Source organism: Salminus brasiliensis, chromosome 12 (genome assembly GCF_030463535.1).
Source record: "Salminus brasiliensis chromosome 12, fSalBra1.hap2, whole genome shotgun sequence".
In the NCBI taxonomy this organism is placed as follows: domain Eukaryota; kingdom Metazoa; phylum Chordata; class Actinopteri; order Characiformes; family Bryconidae; genus Salminus; species Salminus brasiliensis.
Window position 1 is genome coordinate 1029166 of NC_132889.1, and position 23893 is coordinate 1053058.

General features: G+C 45.5%; 3 protein-coding genes across 5 annotated transcripts in view; 1 reads left to right on the forward strand and 2 right to left on the reverse strand.

Moving 5' to 3' along the window:
- Positions 1-709, reverse strand: part of afg2a (AFG2 AAA ATPase homolog A) — a 46994-nt gene extending 46285 nt beyond the window's left edge. For both annotated transcript variants that reach the window (XM_072693114.1, XM_072693113.1), the window contains exon 1: positions 185-709. In XM_072693114.1, the coding sequence (XP_072549215.1) occupies positions 185-314 (130 nt within the window). In that variant the 5' untranslated portion in view covers positions 315-709. The remainder of the gene's footprint in view (positions 1-184) is intronic.
- A 764-nt stretch (positions 710-1473) lies between these two features.
- On the forward strand, positions 1474-11084 carry nudt6 (nudix (nucleoside diphosphate linked moiety X)-type motif 6). Of its 2 annotated transcripts, XM_072693562.1 has the most exons (5): positions 1474-1731; positions 2434-2637; positions 5762-5817; positions 9428-9482; positions 10129-11084. In XM_072693562.1, the coding sequence occupies exons 1-5, from the start codon at positions 1500-1502 to the stop codon at positions 10506-10508; spliced, it is 927 nt and encodes a 308-aa protein (XP_072549663.1). In that variant the 5' UTR covers positions 1474-1499; the 3' UTR covers positions 10509-11084. The 2 variants fall into 2 exon arrangements, with proteins under 2 accessions (XP_072549663.1, XP_072549664.1); XM_072693563.1 differs by lacking the exons at positions 1474-1731; positions 5762-5817 and having other exon boundaries at positions 2453-2637.
- Positions 8991-19570, reverse strand: fgf2 (fibroblast growth factor 2). Its single transcript, XM_072693564.1, has 3 exons — positions 19251-19570; positions 16069-16172; positions 8991-11649 (listed from the first exon to the last, which is right to left on the reverse strand). Exons 1-3 carry the CDS (start codon positions 19426-19428, stop codon positions 11464-11466), a joined length of 468 nt encoding a protein of 155 aa, XP_072549665.1. The 5' UTR covers positions 19429-19570; the 3' UTR covers positions 8991-11463.
- Positions 19571-23893: the final 4323 nt, after the last annotated feature.

The following is a 23893-nucleotide window of genomic DNA, read 5'->3' on the forward strand; positions in this document are numbered from 1 at the left end:
GTTTAAAGAACAGGCCACAGACCTCTGCTCAGTCTGCCAACTGACCTACAGGTCAGAGAGGATCTACCCCTTCCTTAACCTATAGAAGCTCCCACCTCTCTCACACTGCCTCCTAAACTCTACCCCTTTCTGTCCTCAGTAACAGAACCTCGTATGTCACATATAATCATGTAGAAACTCTTACCTTTCTCTGTAAACTCAGTCACACTCACAGTGTCTGCCTCTAAGCCCCCTCTCTCCAGCACACTGCCCTCTGCACTCTGCTCTCCCTCCTGGGCTCTCCTTCCTTTCGCTTTGGATTTCTTTGAAGACATGTTCTCCTGTAGGAGAGAGAGAGAGTGTGTGTGTGTGTGAGTGTGTGAGAGAGTGTGTGTGTGTGTGTGAGTGTGTGTGTGTGTGTGTGTGTGTGTGTATAGATTTCTCAGTACTAAACTCTCTGACAGAGTGTATCTGAACTGTGAGTGTGTGTGTGTGAGTGTGTGAGACAGTGTGTGTGTGTGTGTGTGTGTATGAGACAGTGTGTGTGTGTGTGTGTGTATAGATTTCTCAGTACTAAACTCTCTGACAGAGTGTATCTGAACTGTGAGTGTGTGTGTGTGAGAGTGAGAGTGTGTGTGTGAGTGTGAGAGAGTGTGTGTGTGTGTGTGTGAGAGTGAGAGAGTGTGTGTGTGTGTGTGTGAGAGTGAGAGAGTGTGTGTGTGTGTGTGTGTATTCCTCCCTCATGCTGCTACGCAGCCTCAAACATCCGGGGTTAAAGGGAAACTCCGCCCACTCTCATCTACCGTAAACACTCACAAAAACGCGCCACTAATAAAAAAGTTCATCGTCTCCGTTTTTTTAATAAATTCATCACATAAAATACACTATATATAATATTCAATATCGATTCATATTAATAAATAATTATTATGTAAAGGTTTTGTGCACTTCTGCTCAATTGATACATTATGCGGGTGTAAATATACGTGAACAAATCCGTGCAAAATAGTTTATTTCCAGCCCATTTCAGACACAATTTTTATTTATTTATTAATTTTATTCATTAAAAAAATAAAAAATAAAACATTTAACACGTCATGTGCCAAAATGCAGGGGCTGTTAAGGGAGCTGCAACTTGTATTGACTGAATTATTGTACCACAAAGCATTTATAAAACAAAATACTGGGAAATATTTTAATGTGGTAGCTAGCTATATTTAATGTGCCATTACTTTTGCACGCATAATATTTAATGTCAATCCAGTATCAAAATACATAATAAATAATACAGTGAGTCAGTGTAGATGAGAAGACCTGTTTTCACGCTTAAATAAATAAATAAATAAATAAATAAATAAAGATCAGCACAAATATAATAAACATAAAAAGGTCAGTACACTATACGTTTGTGTTTGATACAAATATCAGATTATAGTTCAATTATAGTTCAACACATTTTATAAGACTTACGGTTTTTGTGCAGTTTTGTAAGCTCCAGTGTTTACACGCTGTGCTTCTCCATGGCGGTGTTCAGCTCAGCTCTACTGCGGCCGTTCCTGAACCTCCTGCCCGCAAAGGGCGCCCGCAGCTCGGCCTCTCTGCGGTGGCTCCGCCGGTTCTCCGCAGGCCCCGATGCGGAGCCTCGGCCTGTCCGTGCTCTGTTGCGCGGGGAAACAGACCGCTTCGGCGGTGTGACGGTGCGACATCTGCCCGCTCAGGTCAGCGAGGCCACTTTCAGCTGCATGCTGAGAGGTACATGGATAAGAGTTCAACTACACAACCCTGCAGTCCAGTAGCAGCTCTAGCGCTGTCTGGGTCCTATTTTGACATGTCTTCCTCCTATTTTATGACTTTTTCCATTTTTTACTTGCTATTCTTTAACTAATTCTTTAAGCCAGTGCTTTCCAGTATCCTGAACTGTTGACCTGCTCGGGCAGCCCTGACTCACTAGCCAGCTCTTCCCCAAGCTTTCCCAGCACCTTCCTGACCTTCAGGAAGCTGCTTTAGTGTCCAAAGCAGTCATCAAGGAAATTACAGCTACTGACATAAACTGGCATTTCCCAAGCTGACCCCTGCTGACCCCCAGCTCATGCTGGTCAAACTGGTAAACTGGCCAAGACGACCAGCTTGGTCAAATTGTGGAGGCGGTGGAGTAACACTCCAGGGTTCTACACTAATGTGACTCTATGGGTTCTGCAGCGTTACACAGCAGCAGTTCTGGAGAGAGGTTCTCCTCCTGCAGCTCCACCACCAAACCTCCATAGTGCAGTAGCAGCAGCAGCGCTCCGGCCCGGAGTGGGAATGACGGAGACGCCGTCCTCCCTGTTCCAGTCAGTGGAGCATCAGCATGATCCTGAAGCTGCTGGTTTAAGATTAAATGCAGTTACAGCAATAAGTAATAACCAGCAATAGTTATACACAGTTTGTGTGTGTGTGTGTGTGTGTGTGTGTTAGACTCCCTCTCTCAGTGGCGCTCTGACGGGAGGATAGCAGCGTGGCTGTACGTACCGCTGGCCCAGTGCCGCTTGGCGGAGACTGCAGCGCTGCACGGCTTCACCTTTCACCATGCGCTCGGGGACACGGCGGTGCTCAGCCTGTGGATGGGGCCCGGGGAGAGCCGCCTGCCCGGCTACGCTACACACCAGGTCGGGGTGGCAGGTGAGTAGTGAGTGTGGTGTGAGGCCTGACCTTATGACCTGTAATACATTCTGGAATGGCCAAGTGAGCATCACACTGAGCACTCTCTCTCTCTGGCAGATAGGATGATATTAACACTAAGAAGCTTCTGTGAGAAGCTGGGCTGATCCCATCAGCTATACTATATGGACAAAAGTATTGGGACATCTGCTCAGTCACTGTTTCTTATGAAATCAAGGGTATTAAGGAGCTGATTCTGCTTCTGTTGGAGTAACTGTCTCTACTGTCCAGAGAAGAAGACTTTCTACTAGATTCTGGAGGAGGAGCATTGCTGTGAGGATTGGATTGCATTCAGTGACAAGAGCGTTAGTGAGGTCAGGTCAGGATGTTGGATGATGATCACCACCCCACCTCATCATCCCCAACTCATCCCAAAAGTACTGGATGGAGCTCCTGGCACAGGTTCAGAATCCCTCCTTCATTTCAGTAGAAATTTAGGGAATATCTGTAGGAATCCCCGGTTTGAAGGAAACCCCCAGTTTCCGTCAGCAGGGGGCGCTGGGGTGCTCAGTTTCTCCCTGTGCTGGCGTAGAGGGGCATGTTGGAACATGTCTCTGTGAGGATGCTGCCTTCACCGGCCTGTCTAGGATGGGACAGAGAGGAGGAGGGAACTTGGGGATTTTCCGAAGAACATGCATGAGGAATGTGCTCATTTACTGACATTCCCTGAAGATGTCCCGAAGGTGCCTGCACCTGTTTACCGGCATCTGTGTCCCACATCAGTGCTGAAGAGGGATAGTGCACTCAGGGGTTGGCTCAGCCCAGACAACTCTGAATGCTTAAAAGGTTCTGTCCCTGGTTCTTCAAATACTGGGAGAACGTCTTGTAGATAAGACAAAGAACCCGTTTTGCTTAGAGTCTAGATGAGAGGAACATGGAACAGTCCAAGCAGCTCTGAGGAACCATGGGATTATTATCTTTATTAATTACATTTTTAATTTAGGAAATATTGTGATTGAATTTTTTTTTTAGTAGGAACGTAAATCATCCTAAATATTTGGACGCCTTATTTTCCATCCTGGCTCTGCAAATGAGAGATGAAGAAAGTGCCTGCTATGCAAGATAACATTATTTGGACGAGGCTAATAGCCCATGCACTAACACCACGGTTGGGATGTCAGTCGTGGCTAATAGCCCATGCACTAACACTATGGTGACTATGTCGGTCGTGGATAATAGCCCATGCACTAACACTATGGTGACTATGTCGGTCGTGGATAATAGCCCATGCACTAACACTATGGTGACTATGTCGGTCATGGATAATAGCCCATGCACTAACACTATGGTGACTATGTCGGTCATGGATAATAGCCCATGCACTAACACTATGGTGACTATGTCGGTCATGGATAATAGCCCATGCACTAACACTATGTTGACTATGTCGGTCGTGGATAATAGCCCATGCACTAACACTATGGTGACTATGTCGGTCGTGGATAATAGCCCATGCACTAACACTATGGTGACTATGTCGGTCATGGATAATAGCCCATGCACTAACACTATGGTGACTATGTCGGTCATGGATAATAGCCCATGCACTAACACTATGTTGACTATGTCGGTCATGGATAATAGCCCATGCACTAACACTATGTTGACTATGTCGGTCATGGATAATAGCCCATGCACTAACACTATGTTGACTATGTCGGTCAAGGATAATAGCCCATGCACTAACACTATGTTGACTATGTCGGACAGGGCTGTTAGCCCATGCACTAACACTATGGTGACTATGTCGGTCATGGATAATAGCCCATGCACTAACACTATGGTGACTATGTCGAACATGGCTAATAGCCCATGTGTGTGCATGAATTTAAGGGGCGGAGCTTCTGAAGGGAGGGGTTCAAATGTCAACAGTCATTGGCTCTCACTCCCTATATAGGACACTAGAAGTCATGCAGTAGCACCTTCTACACCCAAGTAGGGCGCTAGTCCAACCGGAAGCAGTTTCTGTCGGCTGATTGGTGACTTCAGAGACATATTCAACCACACCATTAAAGAACACACACTGGTTAATGTGGTTTGGGCCGGTTTGGCAGAGAACCAGTGTATCGTTCAGTGAATGGGTCATATTCCCAGTCTGTGGCACAGCTGGGCCAGTGTAAATATTGCTGGGATCCCATTATACCAGTCTCTTCTGTTCTGCCCACTACTCGGACAGGACAGTCCAGTGCCCTGGGTGTGTCTTCTAAAAGCTCCAGTGTGTATCCTCTCTGAACCAGATGCCAGCTGCCAACTACTTATGACTGGTGTGTGTGTGTGTGTGTGTGTGTGTGTGTGTGTGTGTGTGTGTGTGGTAAGCTGGATGGGAAGTTATTTTACTGCACTCTGCTGTATTTAGAGGTCACGACTGTAATATATATATATATATATATATATATATATATATTAGGGAGGTTCTCCATCCGGTTCTTGGTTCCTCCTAAGGCTTGTTCCTCTTTCTCTTAGGAGGTTCTTCTGTAGAGTCATGGTTCCTCTCGTGCTGTTAGTGGCGTTTTCCTTCTGGGTCTTGGTTCCTCTTGTTGGTTCTTCCTCATGTCATTAGAGAGGTTCTCCTTACAGGCATTTTTTTCCCATTAGTCTTTCTTCCTCATGCTCTTAGGAAGTTCTCCTTCTGGGTCTTGGTTCCTGTTGCCGGTTCTGTCTCATGTTCTTTGGAAGCTCTCCTTTTAAGTCTTGTTTCATCTTGGTGGTTCTTCCTAATGTGGTTAGGGAGGTTCTCCTTCCAGGTCTTGGTTCTTCTTGGGTCTTGGACGTGCTGTTTGGACGTTCTCCTTCTAGGTCTCTGTTACTCTTAGGGATCCTTTTTCATGTTCTTAGGAAGTTCTCTTGGTTCACCTCAGGGATTCTTTCTTATGCTAATAGAGAGGTTTTCTTTCTGGGTCTTGGTTCTTCCTAGTGGTTCTCCCTCATGCTCTAAGCAAATTCTCCTTTTCAGTCAGGGGAGCAGAACCTGCATAGATGGATGAAGTTACACATTGAAAGGTGTGTGTGTGTGTGTGTGTGTGTGTGTGTGTGTGTGTGTGTGTGTGTGTGTGTTAATGCTAAGCCTCTGGTCTTGTTTCCGAAGGTGCTGTTGTGGACGAGTCCAGTGCGAAGGTTCTTGTCGTGCAAGATAAGAACAAGGTACTGTCTAACCTTTCTCAGACCCCTCACAGCACACTGCTGCTCTGTGTGCCTACAGCGTACACACACACACACACACACACACACACACACACACACACACACACACACACAGTGCAGGCCAAGGGCCACTTGTGAGGGACGCAGTGTGTTGAGTGCAGCACCTTGTTCCTGTGCTCCAATCCGCTGGCTGCTCTGCACCGCCTCCCCGCTGCTATAAACAGCCTTCATTATGCATGTTTGCGTAAACGGAGTGTTTCCTGCAGCTCATTACCGTTCTCCGTTCTCCTCGGGCCTCCACTGAAAACATGGTTTAGAACATTATGTTTTTGATAGAAAGTTACAGAAGATGTCTCTCGTGCTCCGTCTCTCTCAGTTCTGTTCAGTTCTGTTTTAGACCCAATAGAACACAAGGAATAAACCCTGAGAATACTCAGGAACCTCTCTAAGAGCATGAGAAACAATCAAGAAAGCAGAACCTTTCTAGGAGGAACAAGCACTATTAGAAACCAAGACTCGAAGGAGAACTTCGGAAGAGCATGAGGAAGAACCACTAAGAGGAACCATGACTTGGAAGGAGAACATTTCTAAGAGCATATGGTAGAGCCATTTAGAGCACTCAAGACCCAGATTGAAGACCTTTCTAAGAGCATGAGAAGGAACCAAGAACCTCTAACGATCATCAGGAGGAACCACTGAGAGGCACCAAGACTCAGAAGGAGAACCTCTTTAATGATCATGAGGAAGAACCACAGAGAGGAACCAAGACTCAAAGGAGAACCTCTAGCGATCATGAGGAGGAACCACTGAGAGGCACCAAGACCTCTGAAGAATGTAAAAAAGAAAAGCTACTAAGAGAAACCAGGGAGAACCTCTCTAAGGACTTGGGACAATACCACAGAAAGGAACCAGAACCTTCACTGACAGGAACTGAGACTCATGTTGGAACCTTTCCACATCTGGGTTTCATCAAGAGAAACTCTTTTTAATCCCCTTGACTTCCGAAGAAACAGTGACTGAGCAGGTGTCCAAATACTTTTGTCCATTTAGTGTGTAGTATAGTGCGGACAAACTAACCTCTGCTCATCAGCCCTGAAACCGCGGGGGAGCGCTGGAGCTCAGTTCGGTTCGTGCAGCTGTGCAGATGGTTCATAAACATCTGGGAGAGGGTTCTGGAGCTTCTGGATTTCAAGGAAAATGCAGAGTTCAGCAGCAACACCATCTCTCACACACACACTCACACACACTCACACACACTCACACACACTCCCCCACCCCCATCCACCCAGCACACACTATCATTAACTCTACTGTCTGTAGTTCCTGTCTCAGGGTAATGCTTTCCAGATTCCTTCCCTGCAGCTTTTCCTCCAAACTGAGCAAGATTCTGTTCCCCTGATAAACAGCCGTGTTCAGAAAGCAGGCCGAGGCAGAACCGGGTTCTGGGTGTGTTTATACGCCTAAACACAAGAACACTGTACAACTGTATGTAGCTGTTCCACCAACAGCTCGTTGGATTTACTTTAATTAAGGCCTGGTTAGGGTCCTGGGAGTACTGGCCTTCCTCCAGGTGGGGTTGGGCGGTATGACGGTAAGGCGGTGTACCGCGCTAATTAAAAATATAGACGGTACCACACTTATGCTAATGTGTCAGATGAGTTCTGTGGCTATCTAGTACACGCCAGATACGGTCATTCCCCCATGTGCATTTACGGGAGCCACAGGGCGTGGTGGATTTGGGCCTCTGTTAGCTGGAACACGGCCTGCTAGCTAACTTATCCCAACCAGCTACGAGTCCGAACCCAGCAGAACCGGCCTCTCAATTCCCCTTCCTGTTCCTCCCAGCTTGAAGTTTTAATGGTCAGTGCTTGTGTCGGGGTCAGCAGGTAGTCAGCAGCGGCTGCTCTGGGCCGTCTGAGACTCGGTGGAGCTGTAGCCGAGCTAGCTTAGCGAAGACGTAAATCATTTTTACATAAATTACATAAATTCATTTTGTCCTGTGTTGTTAAATGTTAGCATATTGAATTTAACTAGGTTTGATCCCCCTGGACACAACTATACCTATACCCCCGACTGTGCTGTTGGTTAAAATAATGAATCACCCATCTTCACCCTTCTTCTTCTTTGATCTGGATAAAGCGGCGCTATTGAACTTTTTTAATAAATGTGAGTCACTTATTAGCTGAAGTTCAACGATTATAATATTGTCGTTGCTGCGCTAGCATATACAGCTAATACCAACAGGTAAAACTAGGCTAGCTCGTGCACTTGCTATCCGCTATCAAGCTAACCTTGTGCAAGATCAGCAGATAATTAGGATCCAAATAAAATGATAAATTATAAAAGAACACACACACAAATACCACTGGATAAAACACACTGTGAAGAGGAGGGGGGGGGGCATGCTACTCGGCTGGCTAACCGGTAGCATGCTAGCTAATATAATCCAAGGGGGATCAGCTCAACTGGCTAACGAGTAGCACGTTAGTTATATCGGCTGGCTAACGTATTGGGTTCTAAATGGTCCTTCTGTAAGATGACGAGGGGCTAGGATGGCAAAGTTACTTTATTTATTCATTTATTTTATTTATTTATTTTATTAGTGTTGAGTTTAGTGAGACTGTGTAAATATTGTTTTTATTATTTTCGTGTCATTCTGAAAACGCATTTCTATTTACATCCCGCTCTGTAAATAGGGGCGGGGTCAGTGGCGGCTTTGGGCATGCTCAGTTTATTTGCAGTGTGGCCGTGGTGTTGTGTTGTGGAATAGCCAAGAACGTGTGTGTGTGTGTGTGTGTGTGTGTGTGTGTGTGTGTGTGTTCACCTCAGAGTCTCCAAATGTCTCCAATAACATCAGAAAAAGCTGCTAGATTTGTCGCTAGTCGCTTAAAAAAAAAAGTCGCTAGAGGGGTCTGAAAAGTCGCTGAGTTGGCAACACTGATGAAAAAGTGGACGAGTGTGGATGAGCCCCAGTCCCGTTCTGCTGGATCCGATCAGGACATCCCTTAAATGACTGACTAATTATTATATTAATTAATGCATTATTTGTGTTTGTTGTCATTTTAGTATTTTTGATCAAATAAACAGTCACTGCTGAGAGTTCTCCTCAGATCCTCCACAGTCGACTTCATTTATGGTCATAATTGAATGTTAATTCAATTGAATGGAAACCGTTTCCCCACAAAAATACTCTTTATTGAACCATTTATGAAAAATATTTCGGAAAGAAATCATCTTACAAAGGTGGGAAGTTGCAGCTTTTTACAGTTACATAATGTGTCGTTACAAGCATCATAAATCTACTTGATTTAAACCCATGATCTACATTAAAATGTATGACTAGCAGCATTTTCTCTTTCTTTTTGATAAATATTAGTTAAGAAACATGAAATGCTTTATAGACATCAGTAGAACAAACTCTCAAATCTCCAAAAATAAACTAGAAAATACAAAGAGACAAACATGATGATGATGGTGATGAAGAAGTCATAGCAATAATAGAATAAGGGTCTTTTACGTACAGTATGATTATTGTTTGCCATAAAAGTAGCATAAAAGAACGAGAGCAGTTACTGGACCGTTATTAAACACCGTGACGTTTGTTTTTCAGACTAAGAATGCATGGAAGTTCCCAGGTGGCCTGTCAGACCCAGGAGAGAACATTGGTGAGTATTGCTAATGCTCACCCAGTATAATGCTTAGTGTCATCAATAGCAGTCCTGTTTTCTACACATTGGACAGAATTACACCCACATTCTGCTCCTCAGACTAAAATCATATATTTACAGTTTACATTAAATACCACTGAAATGCCACTCTCGCTTCATTGTACATTCACACTGACAACATCGTAGTGTTCCGTCTTCCTCCTGTAGTGAGATTAGCATCGAAATAAACAATATGCACTGAATGGACAAAAGTATTGGGACACCTGCTCGAGCTAATCCTGTCTCTACTGTCTAGAGAAGGCTTTCTACTAGATTTCTACTCCATCTCTTATAAAAAAAACATTTGGTTTAAGGCATCATTGTCTACCAAGGCAGGATGCAGTATTCTAAGGGGGGGGGTTAATGCATTTGATTGACAACGCTTTAGGCCTAGATGAACGAACTAAAAAGTAAAAGTAATTGAAATAATAGAAAACTCTTAAAATGTTTAGATTGGGGTAACCTGTGTGTTGTGGAGAGTCTGGAACAGCGGTGGGTGAGCCTCCCTACCCCAAGTGTTGCAGATTTAACAAGCTGTCTTAGTCTTTATCCAGCTTCAGCCAGAATTCCGACTACCCGCGTTTTCTCTTACTATCTAAACTAGGTGCCACTGCTGTGCGCGAGGTCTTGGAGGAAACCGGCGTGCGATCGGAATTCCGATCTCTCCTGAGCATCCGGCAGCAGCACAACCACCCCGGAGCGTTCGGTATGTCGGACATGTATCTGATCTGCCGCCTCAGCCCCCTGACCTACGACATCAGCTTCTGCACGCAGGAATGTCTGCGCTGCGAATGGCTGGACCTGGCCGAACTGGCCAAGACCGAGGACACCACGCCAGTGACGAGTCGCATTGCCAGACTGCTGCTGTACGGCCTGGAAAAGGGATTCGACAAGATCGATCTAGGCGTGGAAGAGGTTCCCGCCGTGTACACTGGCCTGTTCTATCAGATCTATCACAGACAGCTTCCTGAGGGGCATAATTAAGACCCGCTGTATCTCGAATGCTTGGAAGACGTTACAAGGGATGGGGTTGGGAATGTTTTTTTTGGGATACTTGTGGAATATTTTAAAGCGCAGATACAGTTTTTATCTGGGATGTTCCGATCCGATCAAGCAGGGTATTGGTTATTTTAGGACTGATTCACTTTTGATCCTTAGTTTTTGCCGCTTTGCACAGCTTGCAGCAGTACGGCACGTTCTCTGAGGAACTGTTCTGCAGTGGAAGATCAGCACTTCTGATATTTACAGTTCTAGTCTTGGATATCGGACTAAACTAAAAGTAAACAGTGTTTACTTCAGTATTAATTAAAAGCACTAAGATCAGATAGGATTGGATTAGTAGCAGCCTGCATACTCTGCATTACGGTACTCTGATTGGATCAGGACGTCCCTACTTCATCATATAATGTAGATAGTTGTATGTAATATATTGTCATATATAAAACAGACTCCATAGTGTTTTGTTTCCGACTTCTTGATGAAATCCCATCCGATAAAATCACTACAAGAAGAATTATGGAAGTCACAGAAGCAGCATAATTAGACTCACATTATGTAGTTGTGACATTCGGAATTTGTGGATCCCAGCTAAAAGATAAGAGCTGATAAGAGTGTCTGCCGAACCTCTAGAAACCCCAGAAACCCAGTTTTGCAGCTCTAGAACTTTGCGCCGGTATCGAACGTCATTCCAGCCCAGCCTTCCGACCGCGATACATCCTTCCTCGTGAAGCTTATGAATGAAACTTCAGGGTTTTTTCCATGTTGTGGTTGATGGCCTGCGGAAACAAGCCTTCAGAGCATCAGCAGGCGATGTTCGGTCCGAATTACATTTTTCCGAGATCAGATTTTCAGTTTGAAGAAATTTTCCACATTTTCACGTCTCCGAAGAATCGTTAGCAGGTCGTGTTGAGCTGGTGGCGAACGCTCACACGGACGAAGTTCAGGTCTTTGCGGACATCGGGAGAAAGAGGATAGCCTTTTGGCCGGGTCCGGTTTTTGAGCCGCTCTTGTACTGCCCCGTCCTCTTCAGGGCCACGTACCAATCCGAATATTTCCGGGATCTGTAGGTGTTGTAGTTGTTGGCCTCCAGACGCTCCAGGAAGTGGCACTCGTCAGTCGCTCGTCTCTGCCGGATGAGGAGACGAGAGAGAGAGTTAATTAGGGGGGCTTAGGTGGAGGTCTGACCTTAGGTAAATGTAGACACTGCCTATATAGGGACTCATAGGGACACTTCATAACACGTCCAACAAAGCAAGTTCTCTATAAAATAAAAACTGAGCTGCAAAATCAAGCGAATACTTCAGAAACTTTTTAAAAGTGTGTTAGAAAAGTTCTTCACAAAAAGAAACATTAAAAAAATCCATAAAAATCACAATAAAATCATAATCCTGACACACAACATCAATAAAACAGGTCTTAGATCTCGTCAAAGCCCAAAAAGGTCCGAGCGGCCCAGCGGAATTAGGTGCTGTCACTTTGAATCCCGGTCATGCTGCTAACTATCGGCAACCGGGCCCTGAGGGAGCGTAATTGGCCTTCATTCTCAGGGTGGTGGGTAGATGGCACTTTCTCCCCACATCACTCCAGTGTGAAGCTGGCCGATGCACCCTCCTGGTGTTGGGAATGCACTGCATGTGCTTTATTAAGTACATCAGGTCTTAAACTAGGCCTTAGACTGAAGCGACGGACAGTCGCCCCCTTATAACACTGTCCTGAAGCGTCCTTCCCACCCAATAGAGTTAATCATGCAGAGGCCTGGTTAACTCGTGGAGTCCATGTCTCGAAGGGTTAGATCTGATCTTTTGTGGTAGCACAAAGGGGTGAGTGGGTGGGGATGGTGTTAATGTTATGGCTGATAAAAGATCTAAAAGATCCTGACTTGAGTTCATTCTCCAAAAATAGAGCGTGATGTTAAAGTCTAAGTTTAAAAGTTAAACAAGGCCTGGATAACGTGACGTTCCCGAGCAGGAGGAGGTTTGGAAGCCAGGAGTGCGTCAGTGTTCCCTGAATTCATCAGTTGTTGGGGATTGTAGCTCGCTGCCCCGTTTGGGAGCAGTGTTTTCATTTGAATTAGGTGAGTATTGGCGGACCGGGTTTTTTTACGGGTCATCCTGAAGGAAACTTTTTCCAGCGTCCGAGAAAACTCCGCCAACACTTCATTGATTCATTCCTGCTGGACGCTTCGGGCAACAGGATCGCTGTTGTTTTACTGAGCGGCCTGGACTCCTTTCATTGGATCTGTGTGTGTGTGTGTGTGTGTGTGTGTGTGTGTAAAGAAAGAGTCGGCCTCAAGGCAAGGCTCCCCCACTGTAACCTCTGACCCAAATCCTTCCCAGCTTGGCTGTGTGGTGGAACGCTGCACTACACCTCCCTCATTCTCGATGGATCCATGATGGAGAGGAAGGGACTGCAGTGCGAAAGCTCGGCAGCTCAGACCTGATGTTTTGGCCTGTCCGGTTTGAGCGGGGCAGATTTTTTTTCAGTAGGAACGACTGATGCTAAAACTGACCCAAATGACCCATACCTTTATTTTCCTAATACGGAACCACTGCAACTGACCCAAAATGGCCAAAAGCTTTAGGTCCTTCTTGCAGAGACACTGCAACTGACCCAAATGACCCAGAACTTCAGTTTTTTTGTACAGAGACACTGCAACTGACCCAGATGACCAAACATTTAGATTTTTGGATTTCGCTAAAACACAAGCTACAACTGACCCAAATGTCCCAGAACTTTATGTTCCCCATAAAAAAACTGCAACTGACACATAACATTTAGGTCTCTCACCAGATGGTGCAACTGACCCAAATGACCCAAACCCTTAGGTGTCCTGTACAGAGACACTGCAACTGACCCAAATTGGCCAAAAGCTTAAGGTTCCACATAGAGATGCTACAACTGACCCAAATGACCCAAACCTTTATTTTCCTAATACAGAACCACTGCAACTGACCCAAATGACCTAACCTTTTGGGTTCCCAATACAGAACCACTGTAACTGACCCAAATGACCCAAATCTTTAGTTTCCCCATGCCTCTTTATCATCTTTATGTTTTGGGTTCCTCACACAGAGACCCAAACCATCAGGTCTTTAGGGTCCTCAGACAGAGGCACTGCACCCTGACCCAAATGACCCGGTTTGTTTAGTCCATTGTGCACCAGCAGGCTCCTCAAACCACAGCAAAGCAATACAACCAAACCCACTGAGACAGGCAGTAAAGAACCTCTCAGTGGGTTTGCTCCCACAGCGGTACTGTAAGCCTGCAGTGCTCCGAGCCAGACTCGGGTCACTCAGGGTCAGTCGCTGATATGTGTAAATTCTGATTTCACAACAAAGGGAACCGTGAGCAGAACCGAACGCAGCCCATGTAGGGTTTAACTGGAAGCACTGAGTGGAAACTTGGCCTCAGTGACGATCTGCCCTGCCGTGATCTACGCTGTTTACTGCGCCATCACAAACACTCTGCGAGACACGGCACAGGACCCTGAGATCTTTAGCCTGGGGCCCACGTCCATCTTTGAATCCCGCCGTGGGACATTATGAGGGTAGTAATGTAGTGCGAGGTCTGTCCACTCTGATTTCCACGTGTGATAGAAGCATTTAGAAGCGAATAATCGAAGTTCTGGGGGCGTGTTTACAGAGATTTGAGATTGGTGACCGTCTACGCTCAGTGTTTGTTAGCATCGTTAGCCTAGCATCTTTCATTGTAAACTACAGAAGCACACATCCGATATTAAAACATCTGGGTTGGATTGACCGGATCGGGGGTCTGGCTTTTTCACTGAACTGCTCCTTTAAGGGGGCGACGCAGCCTGGAGAACAGCGCTCAGGCCACAGAGCGCTGGGGTTTCCTTGTCGCGGCCGTCCTCCGCCTTCTGACTGTAAACTTAGCAGGCAGGAATTGTGTGTTTTAGCATCTGTTTCACCAAAAACCACATCAGTCACAGTGACGTATGAGTGTGTGTGTGAGGGTGTGTGTGAGTGTGGCTCAGTGGTATTCATTCATTTGTAATGATAGGAAGTGCCTGCTTTGGACTGGTTGCGTAACCTTTACACACACACAGACGAGGGGGGGGGCATTTTCCAGTAATAACAAGACCTTAAGACAACCGAGGGCATCGGCGCGCCATTTGGGTCCAGTGATCTCAGCTTTAGGCCTTCAGAGGACCGGTTCACTCACTTAAAGCAATAATAGAGGCAGTTTAAGGCTGATTCTTCAGTCGGGGGTTTAATCGTTTATCTGTTATTATGTTAAGATCATGTTTATGTGCTTTAAAGTAAAGACTAAATGATGGCTGGACTGAGCTTCTATAGATATTCTTTATATTACAATAGTTTATATTTATTTAGTGCAGAATCCAGGTTTATTCCATACTTTTCCAGACCATTCCGAGAGCTCTGAGACTGAAAAACAGCAAAAATTCATTCTAACTTTGTCACTTAAATTAAAAAATATATAAAAATATAAAACATTTATTAAATATTAAAAATATGCTGACGGAACTGAAAATCTGTCAGTATCGTCAATAGGTGTCTTTACCGTTACAACCAGTTTTGATGACACTTTTAGATTTTCATGTAAAAAAATATGAATAAAGAACTATTGAATGAATTATTAATATTAATAAATATCTATAAAAACACTTTTTGGGGGTAAAATATTACTGTAATGTTATAAATCTAAATAAAGTTAACAAAAAGATGTACATATAATTATTGTAAATGTTAATGATGAATAAATTACTCATAATCCACAGGAATACATAATTAAATGGATCACTTTTCCATATATGTGCTCCCTTGTCAGTCTTTGTTTCCATGGTTACGATAAAATAAGAGCAAAACCATGTAAATTCTTACAGAAATCACAGGCTGTTGCGGTAAATGACTGAAATGTTGGGGGCAGTGATATAGTTTTTTTTTATATGCAAAAGCTAAAAAAATATAAATGTAAATGATGTATAAAATTATTTTATGCAAGTAAAGAAGTCTGGATTGGGAAAGAGCTCAAAGTAGCAAAGTGATGTTTAAATAATAAAAGAAAAAATTAATATTTTTATATAAAAACAATTAATAAAAAACTATTAATATTAATAAAATAAAAATAACTATTTGGGGGTAAAATATTACTGTAATGTTCTAAATATAAATAATGTAAGTAAGAATGTAAATATAATTCATGTAAATGTGACGGATGAACAATCACTAGTAACTAGGTGGGTGAAGACTAGCACACGTTTCCTCTGACAGCTGATGCTGCATTGCTAGGTAACCAGCACGGCTCCCCAGCTCTGATACAGCAGCTAACAGACGCCTGTGCTGACCAACATCATACTAGAAGTGATGTGGAGAGGAAGTGCCATCAACCCTCCATCAACTGAGAGAGCAAGGCCAGTTGTGCTCTCTCTGATTCCGGCTGCTGATGGCAAGCAGTACGACCCAGGATTCGAACCACCGACTTCTAATATGAATTAATAACCCAGAGACTGTTTGTGTGTGTGTGTGTGTGTGTGTGTGTGTGTGTTTGTGTGTGAAGCACTCACTGCTCCATACAGCCTCCCGTCGGAGCTCATGGCCAGGTATCGGTTCGCAGACAGGCCTTTGATGACCACCTCTCCTACCGATGTGGCCTGGAGCTGCAGCCGGACTGCCAGGACGAGAAAACAGGGAGGCACAGGTTAGTAAACGAGAAAATAGGCGAATATATGATCGATAAATACTCTTTTCTCTGTCCACAGGCCCCCTGGTGGCCATACTGGAACTGTACTGGTTGAATATATTTTTACTGGTGTGAATGTGTGACCAGACGAATTAGGGAGGAGCCTGATCAAAGAAAATAGACCAGTGTGTAAAATCCAACGGCAGAGCGCTCTGTGAGCCACCATGTTTTCGAGGCTTCGGTTCTTGTTGGATGCGCTGTGTTTTTCCCTGGAGCAACAATGTTTAAACTTTCATATGTTAAACAGCACATTTATTGACTTTAATGGTAGCAGATCTGTCCAATATTGTGCAGGCCCCAGATGCCATAAAAAAAAGCTCTGACCAGTCGAGGCATGGACTCCACAGGACCTGTAATCCTCAAGTCCTGTAAGTTGTTCTTGGAGCACTTTCAGGGGGGAAGACCCCACAAGACCTGCCTGATGTTCTGGAGACGTTCTGACCCAGTCATGGTCTAGAACATCACAGTTTGGTTCTGGTCAAGGTGTCTCTAATATATCCACCTCTTGACTGGAGCCACTGAGACCAGATATCCTCCACTTCACCTGCCAGTGGTTTTAAAGTTTTGGCTGGTTGGTGTGTGGATGTCGATGACGAGGCCTCTGACGGGTAAGGTCAGAGTGAGCCACACCACCGCTCACATGGACGTACAGCTGAGTTCACACTCAGACAGGAGCAGGAGTCTGGATAGTCTGGAGGTTTTGGCAGAAGTGGGGCAGCTCGCCTCCTGGTGGGGCGGATTTGGGAAATTTTGAGCATTCCTTGATGCTGAGATCATGTCCTCTCACAGCGATCGCATGCGTGCGATGGGTCAACTCCAAACAACGGCGAACACGTGAGCGCGCTTTGGGCTGACCTGCAGTCGGCCTTCGAAAGGTACCACCCGGTAGGCTTTTTGTTAGAGGCCTTAAGAAGACACACACACATTCTGAGACCCTAATGACTGCTGACGGCGACTTGCAGCAACATTTGAAGGAGATAAATTCATACGTCCATCGTCTCGTCAAAAGCTTGTATCTGCAAAATTTCTGCTTTACAGGAGCAGGAAAAAACCTTCTTCACTTTCAATGGAAGTCAATGTAAAAGTATTTAATTCCAGGTCATTTTGGAGCATTTCTATTGGTCCGTTCATCATGAAATTCTGATACAATATAAAGAAACTTCTTTTAGGTTTGTATTAAGCCAAAAAATCAAAATGGCAAAAATATGTCATTGCAAGCATGTAGAGGCGGGGCTTAGTGAGGAGCCAATCACATGCTTTTCTGCTTCATAGTGGGAAGATCAACATTGAAAAGGTTCCCGCCCACCAGAATGTAACAGAGGGGAAATTCCTCATTATGGCGGAGTTACAGACACAGCAGAACTGTATTTGTTAACCACCAGGGGGCGCACCAGCCAGGTTTAGAACAGCAGATGTGTCATTTATCAATATCAGAGTATCAATATTAAGGAAGGTGGTGTAGCAGCTCTAATCTCTCGCTATCTCTCTCTCACACTCACACACTCACACACTCACACAGCACTGCTCAGGTTGGGAGTGTGTGGTCTGTGGGTCAGGGCCTGATGTGGAGGAGTGTTCATGTGTAATCTGCCCCTCTGACTCTCAGTACAGCCTCTAATCACACTGTCTGTAATCAGACTCTACCACACAGGAGGACCCTATCAGAACAGAGCTCATTTACATATACACTACATAGAAAAAGTATTGGGACGCCTGCTCATTCACTGTATTAAAAGAGCTGATCCTGCTTCTGTTGGAGTAACTGTCTCTACTGTCCAGAGAAGAAGACTTTCTACTAGATTCTGGAGGAGAAGCATTGCTGTGAGGATTTGATTGCATTCAGCCACAAGAGCGTTAGTGAGGTCAGGGTGTTGGATGGTTGATCACCACCCCACCTCATCATCCCCACCTCATCCCAAAAGTACTGGATGGAGCTCCTCCACCATCATTCCAGAGAACACAGTTCCTCCACTGCTCCACAGCTCCTCAATGCTGGGGGGCTTTATACCCCTCTAGCCCACGCCTGGCATTATTAGGCAGCATGGTGCCAATAGGGTCATGTAGATCTTCTCCAGAGAGTCTGGTTCTCCCTGTCCTATTTGGGGATGAGTTGGGGAGTTGGGGATGATGAGGTGGGGTGGTGATCAATCATCCAACATCCTGACCTCACTAACACTCTTGTGGCTCTAGTAGAAAGTCCTCTTCTCTGGACAGTGAAGAATGAATCAGCAGGTGTCCCAATACTTTTGTCCATATAGTGTATCTTCACCCATTCACCCATCCTACAGTGGTTTAGCCCTGCCCACTTGATTCAGTTGCGTTTAAGTTTACAGTAATAACATGGAAATAAGCTTTACCGTGTTATTACCATGTTATTACCATGTTATTACTGTGCATTACATTTAAAGGGTCCATATTGTACTTTTTTCTCCCACTCTGGATTGGTGTGGATAACTCTTTTCCAACTCTGGTACTGTTCCTTTAAAACTGGCACATGCTCTCCGAACGAGGCTTGATACCGGACAGCCTATCAGAACAGAGCTCATTTACATGTGTCAGTTTTAAAGGAGCAGTACTAGGGTTGGAACAGGGCTGCGTAGAAGTGAAAGTGGATGGTTTTAGTGGACCTCAGGGGGGAAACTACGTTGGAAAAATGTACGATATGGACCCTTTAACTATGATACACAGTAATAACATGGTAATAACATGGTAATAACATGGTAATAACAGAAGGAGTGTTGATAGTTAGTGAATAATCCAGCTAAAGGTTAAAAGGGTTCCGGGAGGAAACACCCCGGAGCAGAAGAGAACCCGACCAGCGCCGATATTAAAACCCAAAAAGGAGGAGGGAAAAAATCCAGTCGGAAAGTTGACCTCAGCCGGGCCGGACTTCTTCCCGCTGCCTGCCACACTACGCCATCATAAAGGTGCTTTGTGTTCCTCCCCCCTCCCTGCCTTTCCCAAACGCTCCTGGGGTGAAAAAGGAGAACTGTGGGGGGCTCTTACTGTTGGGGTCGCTCTTCTCCCGGATCCCGTCCACCCTCCCGTCCGGAAGGATCCTCAGGAAGAATCCCCCGTTCTTGCAGTAGAGCCGCTTAGGTTCCTTGAAGCTTCCCGGGGGAAAGCCTCCGCTGCCTCCGTCCGCCGGGGCCGCGGGTAGGGTGGTGATTTCTCCAGTGGCCATGGCAGACCAGCCCTCTCTCGCCCTCTCGCTCCTTTCTGCTGGAGTTCCCTCTCTCTCTCTCTCTTACTTCTGCAGCCCTGTTTAACTCTGGAGCCCCTCTGCAGCGGCCCCTCGCCTACACCGCCCCCCTCTGCTCCCTCACTCCTTCTCTTTCTAGACAGAGAGCGCGAGAGCGAGGAGTGAGAGGGAGGGAGAGAGAGAGAGCGAGAGAGAGAGAGATTCCTGTAAACTCTCAGGTCACTGTTACACTTCCTTCTAGCATACCTCAGAGAGAGAGAGAGAGAGAGAGAGAGAGAGAGAGAGATTGAGATAGAAGAGAGAGAGAGAGGAGAGCTAGAGAAGGAGATAGAAGAGAGAGAGAGAGAGATAGAGATAGAAGAGAGAGAGAGAGAGAGAGAGAGAGAGAAGATAGAGTGAGAGAGGAGAGCTAGAGAAGGAGATAGAAGAGAGAGAGAGAGAGAGATTGAGATAGAAGAGAGAGAGAGAGAGTGGTATAGAATGATACAGGATAGAGAGAGATAGGAGAGAGGGAGAGAGAGACAGTGTTTGGGTCTGAGGGTCGTACTGGATTAGGTCCTGTGAGCTATGACGATGAAAACGATGCTGATGGTGATGATGGTTGACTTTGGTGATGCCAGCAGGCGCCGGTGTGTCCTCCTGTCCTCCAGGGCTGAAGTGTTTACAGCAGAGCAGCTGGAGACAGTGTGTGGTATCTCTCTCTCTCTCTCTCTCTCTCTCTCTCTGGTACTCAGTGAGGGGGAGGGCTTTTACATGTGAAGCTTTCTCGCTCAATCTGGTGCAACAAGGACTTTCCGGAAACTGACACCATCACAGAAAGATCTCCAGCTGATGTTTGAGCTGTTACTCAATCCAGCTCCCTCATCTTACCCAATACGCTGACATCTGTAGGGAAGTCCAGGTGATGGAGGCTCCTCAAACCTCGTCCCGACAGTCCCCTAAGCAGCTGCCGAGCACTCTGACCATCACCATAACTGAGGCCCACAGAGCAGGAGGAGACGCGTCCTCAGTTCCTAATGGAATTAAGAAATGGCAGGACCGGGAATGGTGGAGGACAGGTGGAGGACTCCCTATTGGTTTATAAAAGATCATCACACCTGCACACGTCCCGTCACTCTCCAGCGAGCTCACAGCAGACGTCTGTAGTCTAGTATGAAGACTGTGTCCGTGGCAGAGACTCAAGAGAGCTGCAGTGAAACGTCCCGACTGAGCCCCACATTTACATTCCAATAAAGCTTATTGATCACACGCCTCTGAAGTCTGACTTTCTGCAGCTTTACAAAACTTCTAGACAACGACTCCTCATATTTTCCTCCATGAAGCTCATGTTGATGCTCAGTAGAGCACAGAGACGCTCCTTTAATAGAGCTGATATTACTGAAATGCTTCATTTTCAATGGGCAGATCTGCAGCTGAAACAGGAGCCTAGTGCAGCCCAACATTTTTAACATCAACATTTTAATAGATCATTCTCCTCATTATGACTTTTAGAGAAATGGGTTTTGGGGAGGGGGGGGGGTGGTAGTGCACTATAGACCCCTGTGGCGTGGCCTAAGCTTTCGGCCTTTGTTTTCCTTCCATTACTTTTACTTTTCTACTTGAAGTCGTTCTGAAACCAGTACTTTTACACTTTTACTGGAGTAAAAAACTTCAGTTGATACTTCAGCTTCTGTAGAAGTCTTTTAAAACCTAGTATCTCCACTCACTTCTACCTCATGAGTCATGAATGTCAATACTTTTCACATCTTTGCTAATATGACCACTAATACGGAGCAAGCTGAAGGTTTGGCCATGGTCCTCAGAACCTTCTGCAGAAGGAATGGACCTAAAACACTGCTCACCAGTTACAGAAGTGTGTTCACTGGTGCAAAGTATGTGAAGTGTAGAAGTGCATGCTTTGGGACGCAGCCTCAGCCTTACATGCAAAATATGAAGCATGGTGGTGGTGGTGCAGCAGCAGCTTAATAGTGTGGAGATGCTGTTCCTCAGTGAGGACTGAAGGAAGTATGGTGGTGGTGCAGCAGCAGCTTAATTGTGTCTGAGGGAATATTTATAGTGTGGAAGTGTGCGGTTTGGGACACAGCCTTAGCTTTAAAGACAATCCCACCACACATCATTTATCACAACTGTAAATCGTGAAGAAGCACCAGGGCCATCTGTGCTGGTTCGTGTGTGGCCTTGAAGTCTCAGTGTGCTGCACGAAGAAGCAGGAGAACATCTGGCCTCAAAGAGATCTGAACGGAGATTCGCATGGAACTCGGTGGGTTGTGCCCTAAAAGCCAGCGTTCCTGCCAGATGGACCGGAGTGCCACTGACCAGAGTGCACCACATCTAAGCCTTGTACTGGGAGACTTCCTAAGGTCAGGCTCGATCCAGCTGGTCATTTCAAGAATGACCCAGTGATGAGCCACAATGACGTGGGTCTCTCAGGCCTTTCGCTCCTCTTCCTGGAGACCCAAACCAAAAGCCACTTTTCCTTTCGGGAGGGCCGTCTCAGCGAGGGAGCACGGCACTGAGCTACTGGGACACATTAGTGTGGGAGGAAGAGTAATTACAGACTGAACCACACACCCCAACACACACACACACACACACACACACCCTAACACACATACACATAAACATAGGTGTAGTTTCCACTTCCAAGACGATGAGAAATTGTGAAGAGAACCAGCTGTGCTAATCCAGATCACAGAACTAGACTTGATACAATATATGTCCAAATATTTGTGGACACCCATTCTAATGAATGCATCCATTGTCCTGTAGAGAAGCACTGCCAATAGAATAGGACTCATGCTGCCTAATGCCATTTGTGGGCTAGTAGAGGGGTATAAGCCCCCTAGCATTGAGCTGTGGAGCAGTGGAAGAACTGTGTTCTCTGGAATCTCAATAAAGCTCTTGTCGCTGAATGCAATCAAATCCTCACAGCAATGTTCCTCATTCAAAATCTGATAGAAAGTCTTCTTCTCTGGACAGTAGAGACAGTTACTCCAACAGAAGCAGATCAACTTTTCAATACCCTTGCTTTCAAAAGAAACACTGAATGAGCAGGTGTCCCAATACTTTTGTCAATATAATGGATGTGGAGCTGATGCCATGGGGGTCCAATCCCAAATTCCCCACAAATTAAAATATAATCAAAATAAAAATACCATAGAAATGTAAATGAGCTAGACCGGTGACTGTGATTGGCTACCAGCAGTGTGGAGCATTACTCAGTCTGTGAGAAAAGCTCAGTCAGAGTCGGGGGTCCGGTGTGAAACTGAGCTTCACTGTAGAGAAACTGACCCACTCTGATCTCTGTACAGTGGAGATGAACGGAAACAGGCGTCTGTCGCTATGACTACGACACAGATACAGCCCATAATTTATCTCCTATCCAAACCTACCAGTGCAGCTACACGAGTCTTCTGAGTTTTATATGGAGTGATGATGATGATGATGATGATGATGATGAAGGTAAAATAGTGAATAGAGAATCTCAGCTTATCCAGTTTTCTTTAGGGACTACTTTCTGTAGCTGCACTACACCCTGCAGCATGTATCCCTCCACCATTTTAATGATCTGGTTCTAAAAGCAGGTTCTAGAGCCGAGCTCTTCTCAGAACTCTGGTAGAACCGTGTCTCAGGCATCAGGCAGCGTCTTCATCACCATTAGGTGAAGAACTTTCTGTGAGGAGCTTTTATTAGAGCTTCAGACGTCTGCTTCCCTTCACCTCCACTGTAGAACTTCAGCTCTGACTGGAGGAGCTTATCTAGAACCTCCACTGTAGAACTCCAGCTCTGACTGGAGGAGCTTATCTAGAACCTCCACTGTAGAACAGCTCGGCCTTCCGTCTTTGACCTCTTGAGTTCAGCTGAATCACAGAAGACTGGACAGCAGACCATTTCCATCCAAAACAAGTCCCTGGCAACCTGACAAGGTGTGTGTGTGTGTGTGTGTGTGTGTGTGTGTGTGTGTGTGTGTGTGTGTGTTTAAAAAATTAGACGTTTCCTCCAGTGTGTGTAGGCGTGTGAGAAGGTGTGTGTCACAGGGTTGCGTAGAGTGCAGACATAGAGGCAAACATTACAACACAGAATAGACAAACATTGACCAGACACACACACACACACACACACACACACCTGTGAGTGACCAGCTGAAAAACACAAGCACTGATCCGAGCCTCTTCAGATAACTGCTATAAAGGTGACAGGACTGTTCGGGGAATCCCTGTGTGGACATGGTCACAGATGTCGTGTAGGTGGACGTTGGGGGGATAAAACACAAAACTCTGACATTCCTGTTTCTGCAAAGTTTAATAGGAATATTTTCTTACACATGAATATTTCAGTGGAAGTAAAGGTGTGTCACTGACCCTTTTTGGGGCCTTTGTCCAGAAAGGTCAGATACGCTGTAAAAGCCGGACGAGTCTCAGGTGGGTCTGATTGGCTCATCAGAGGC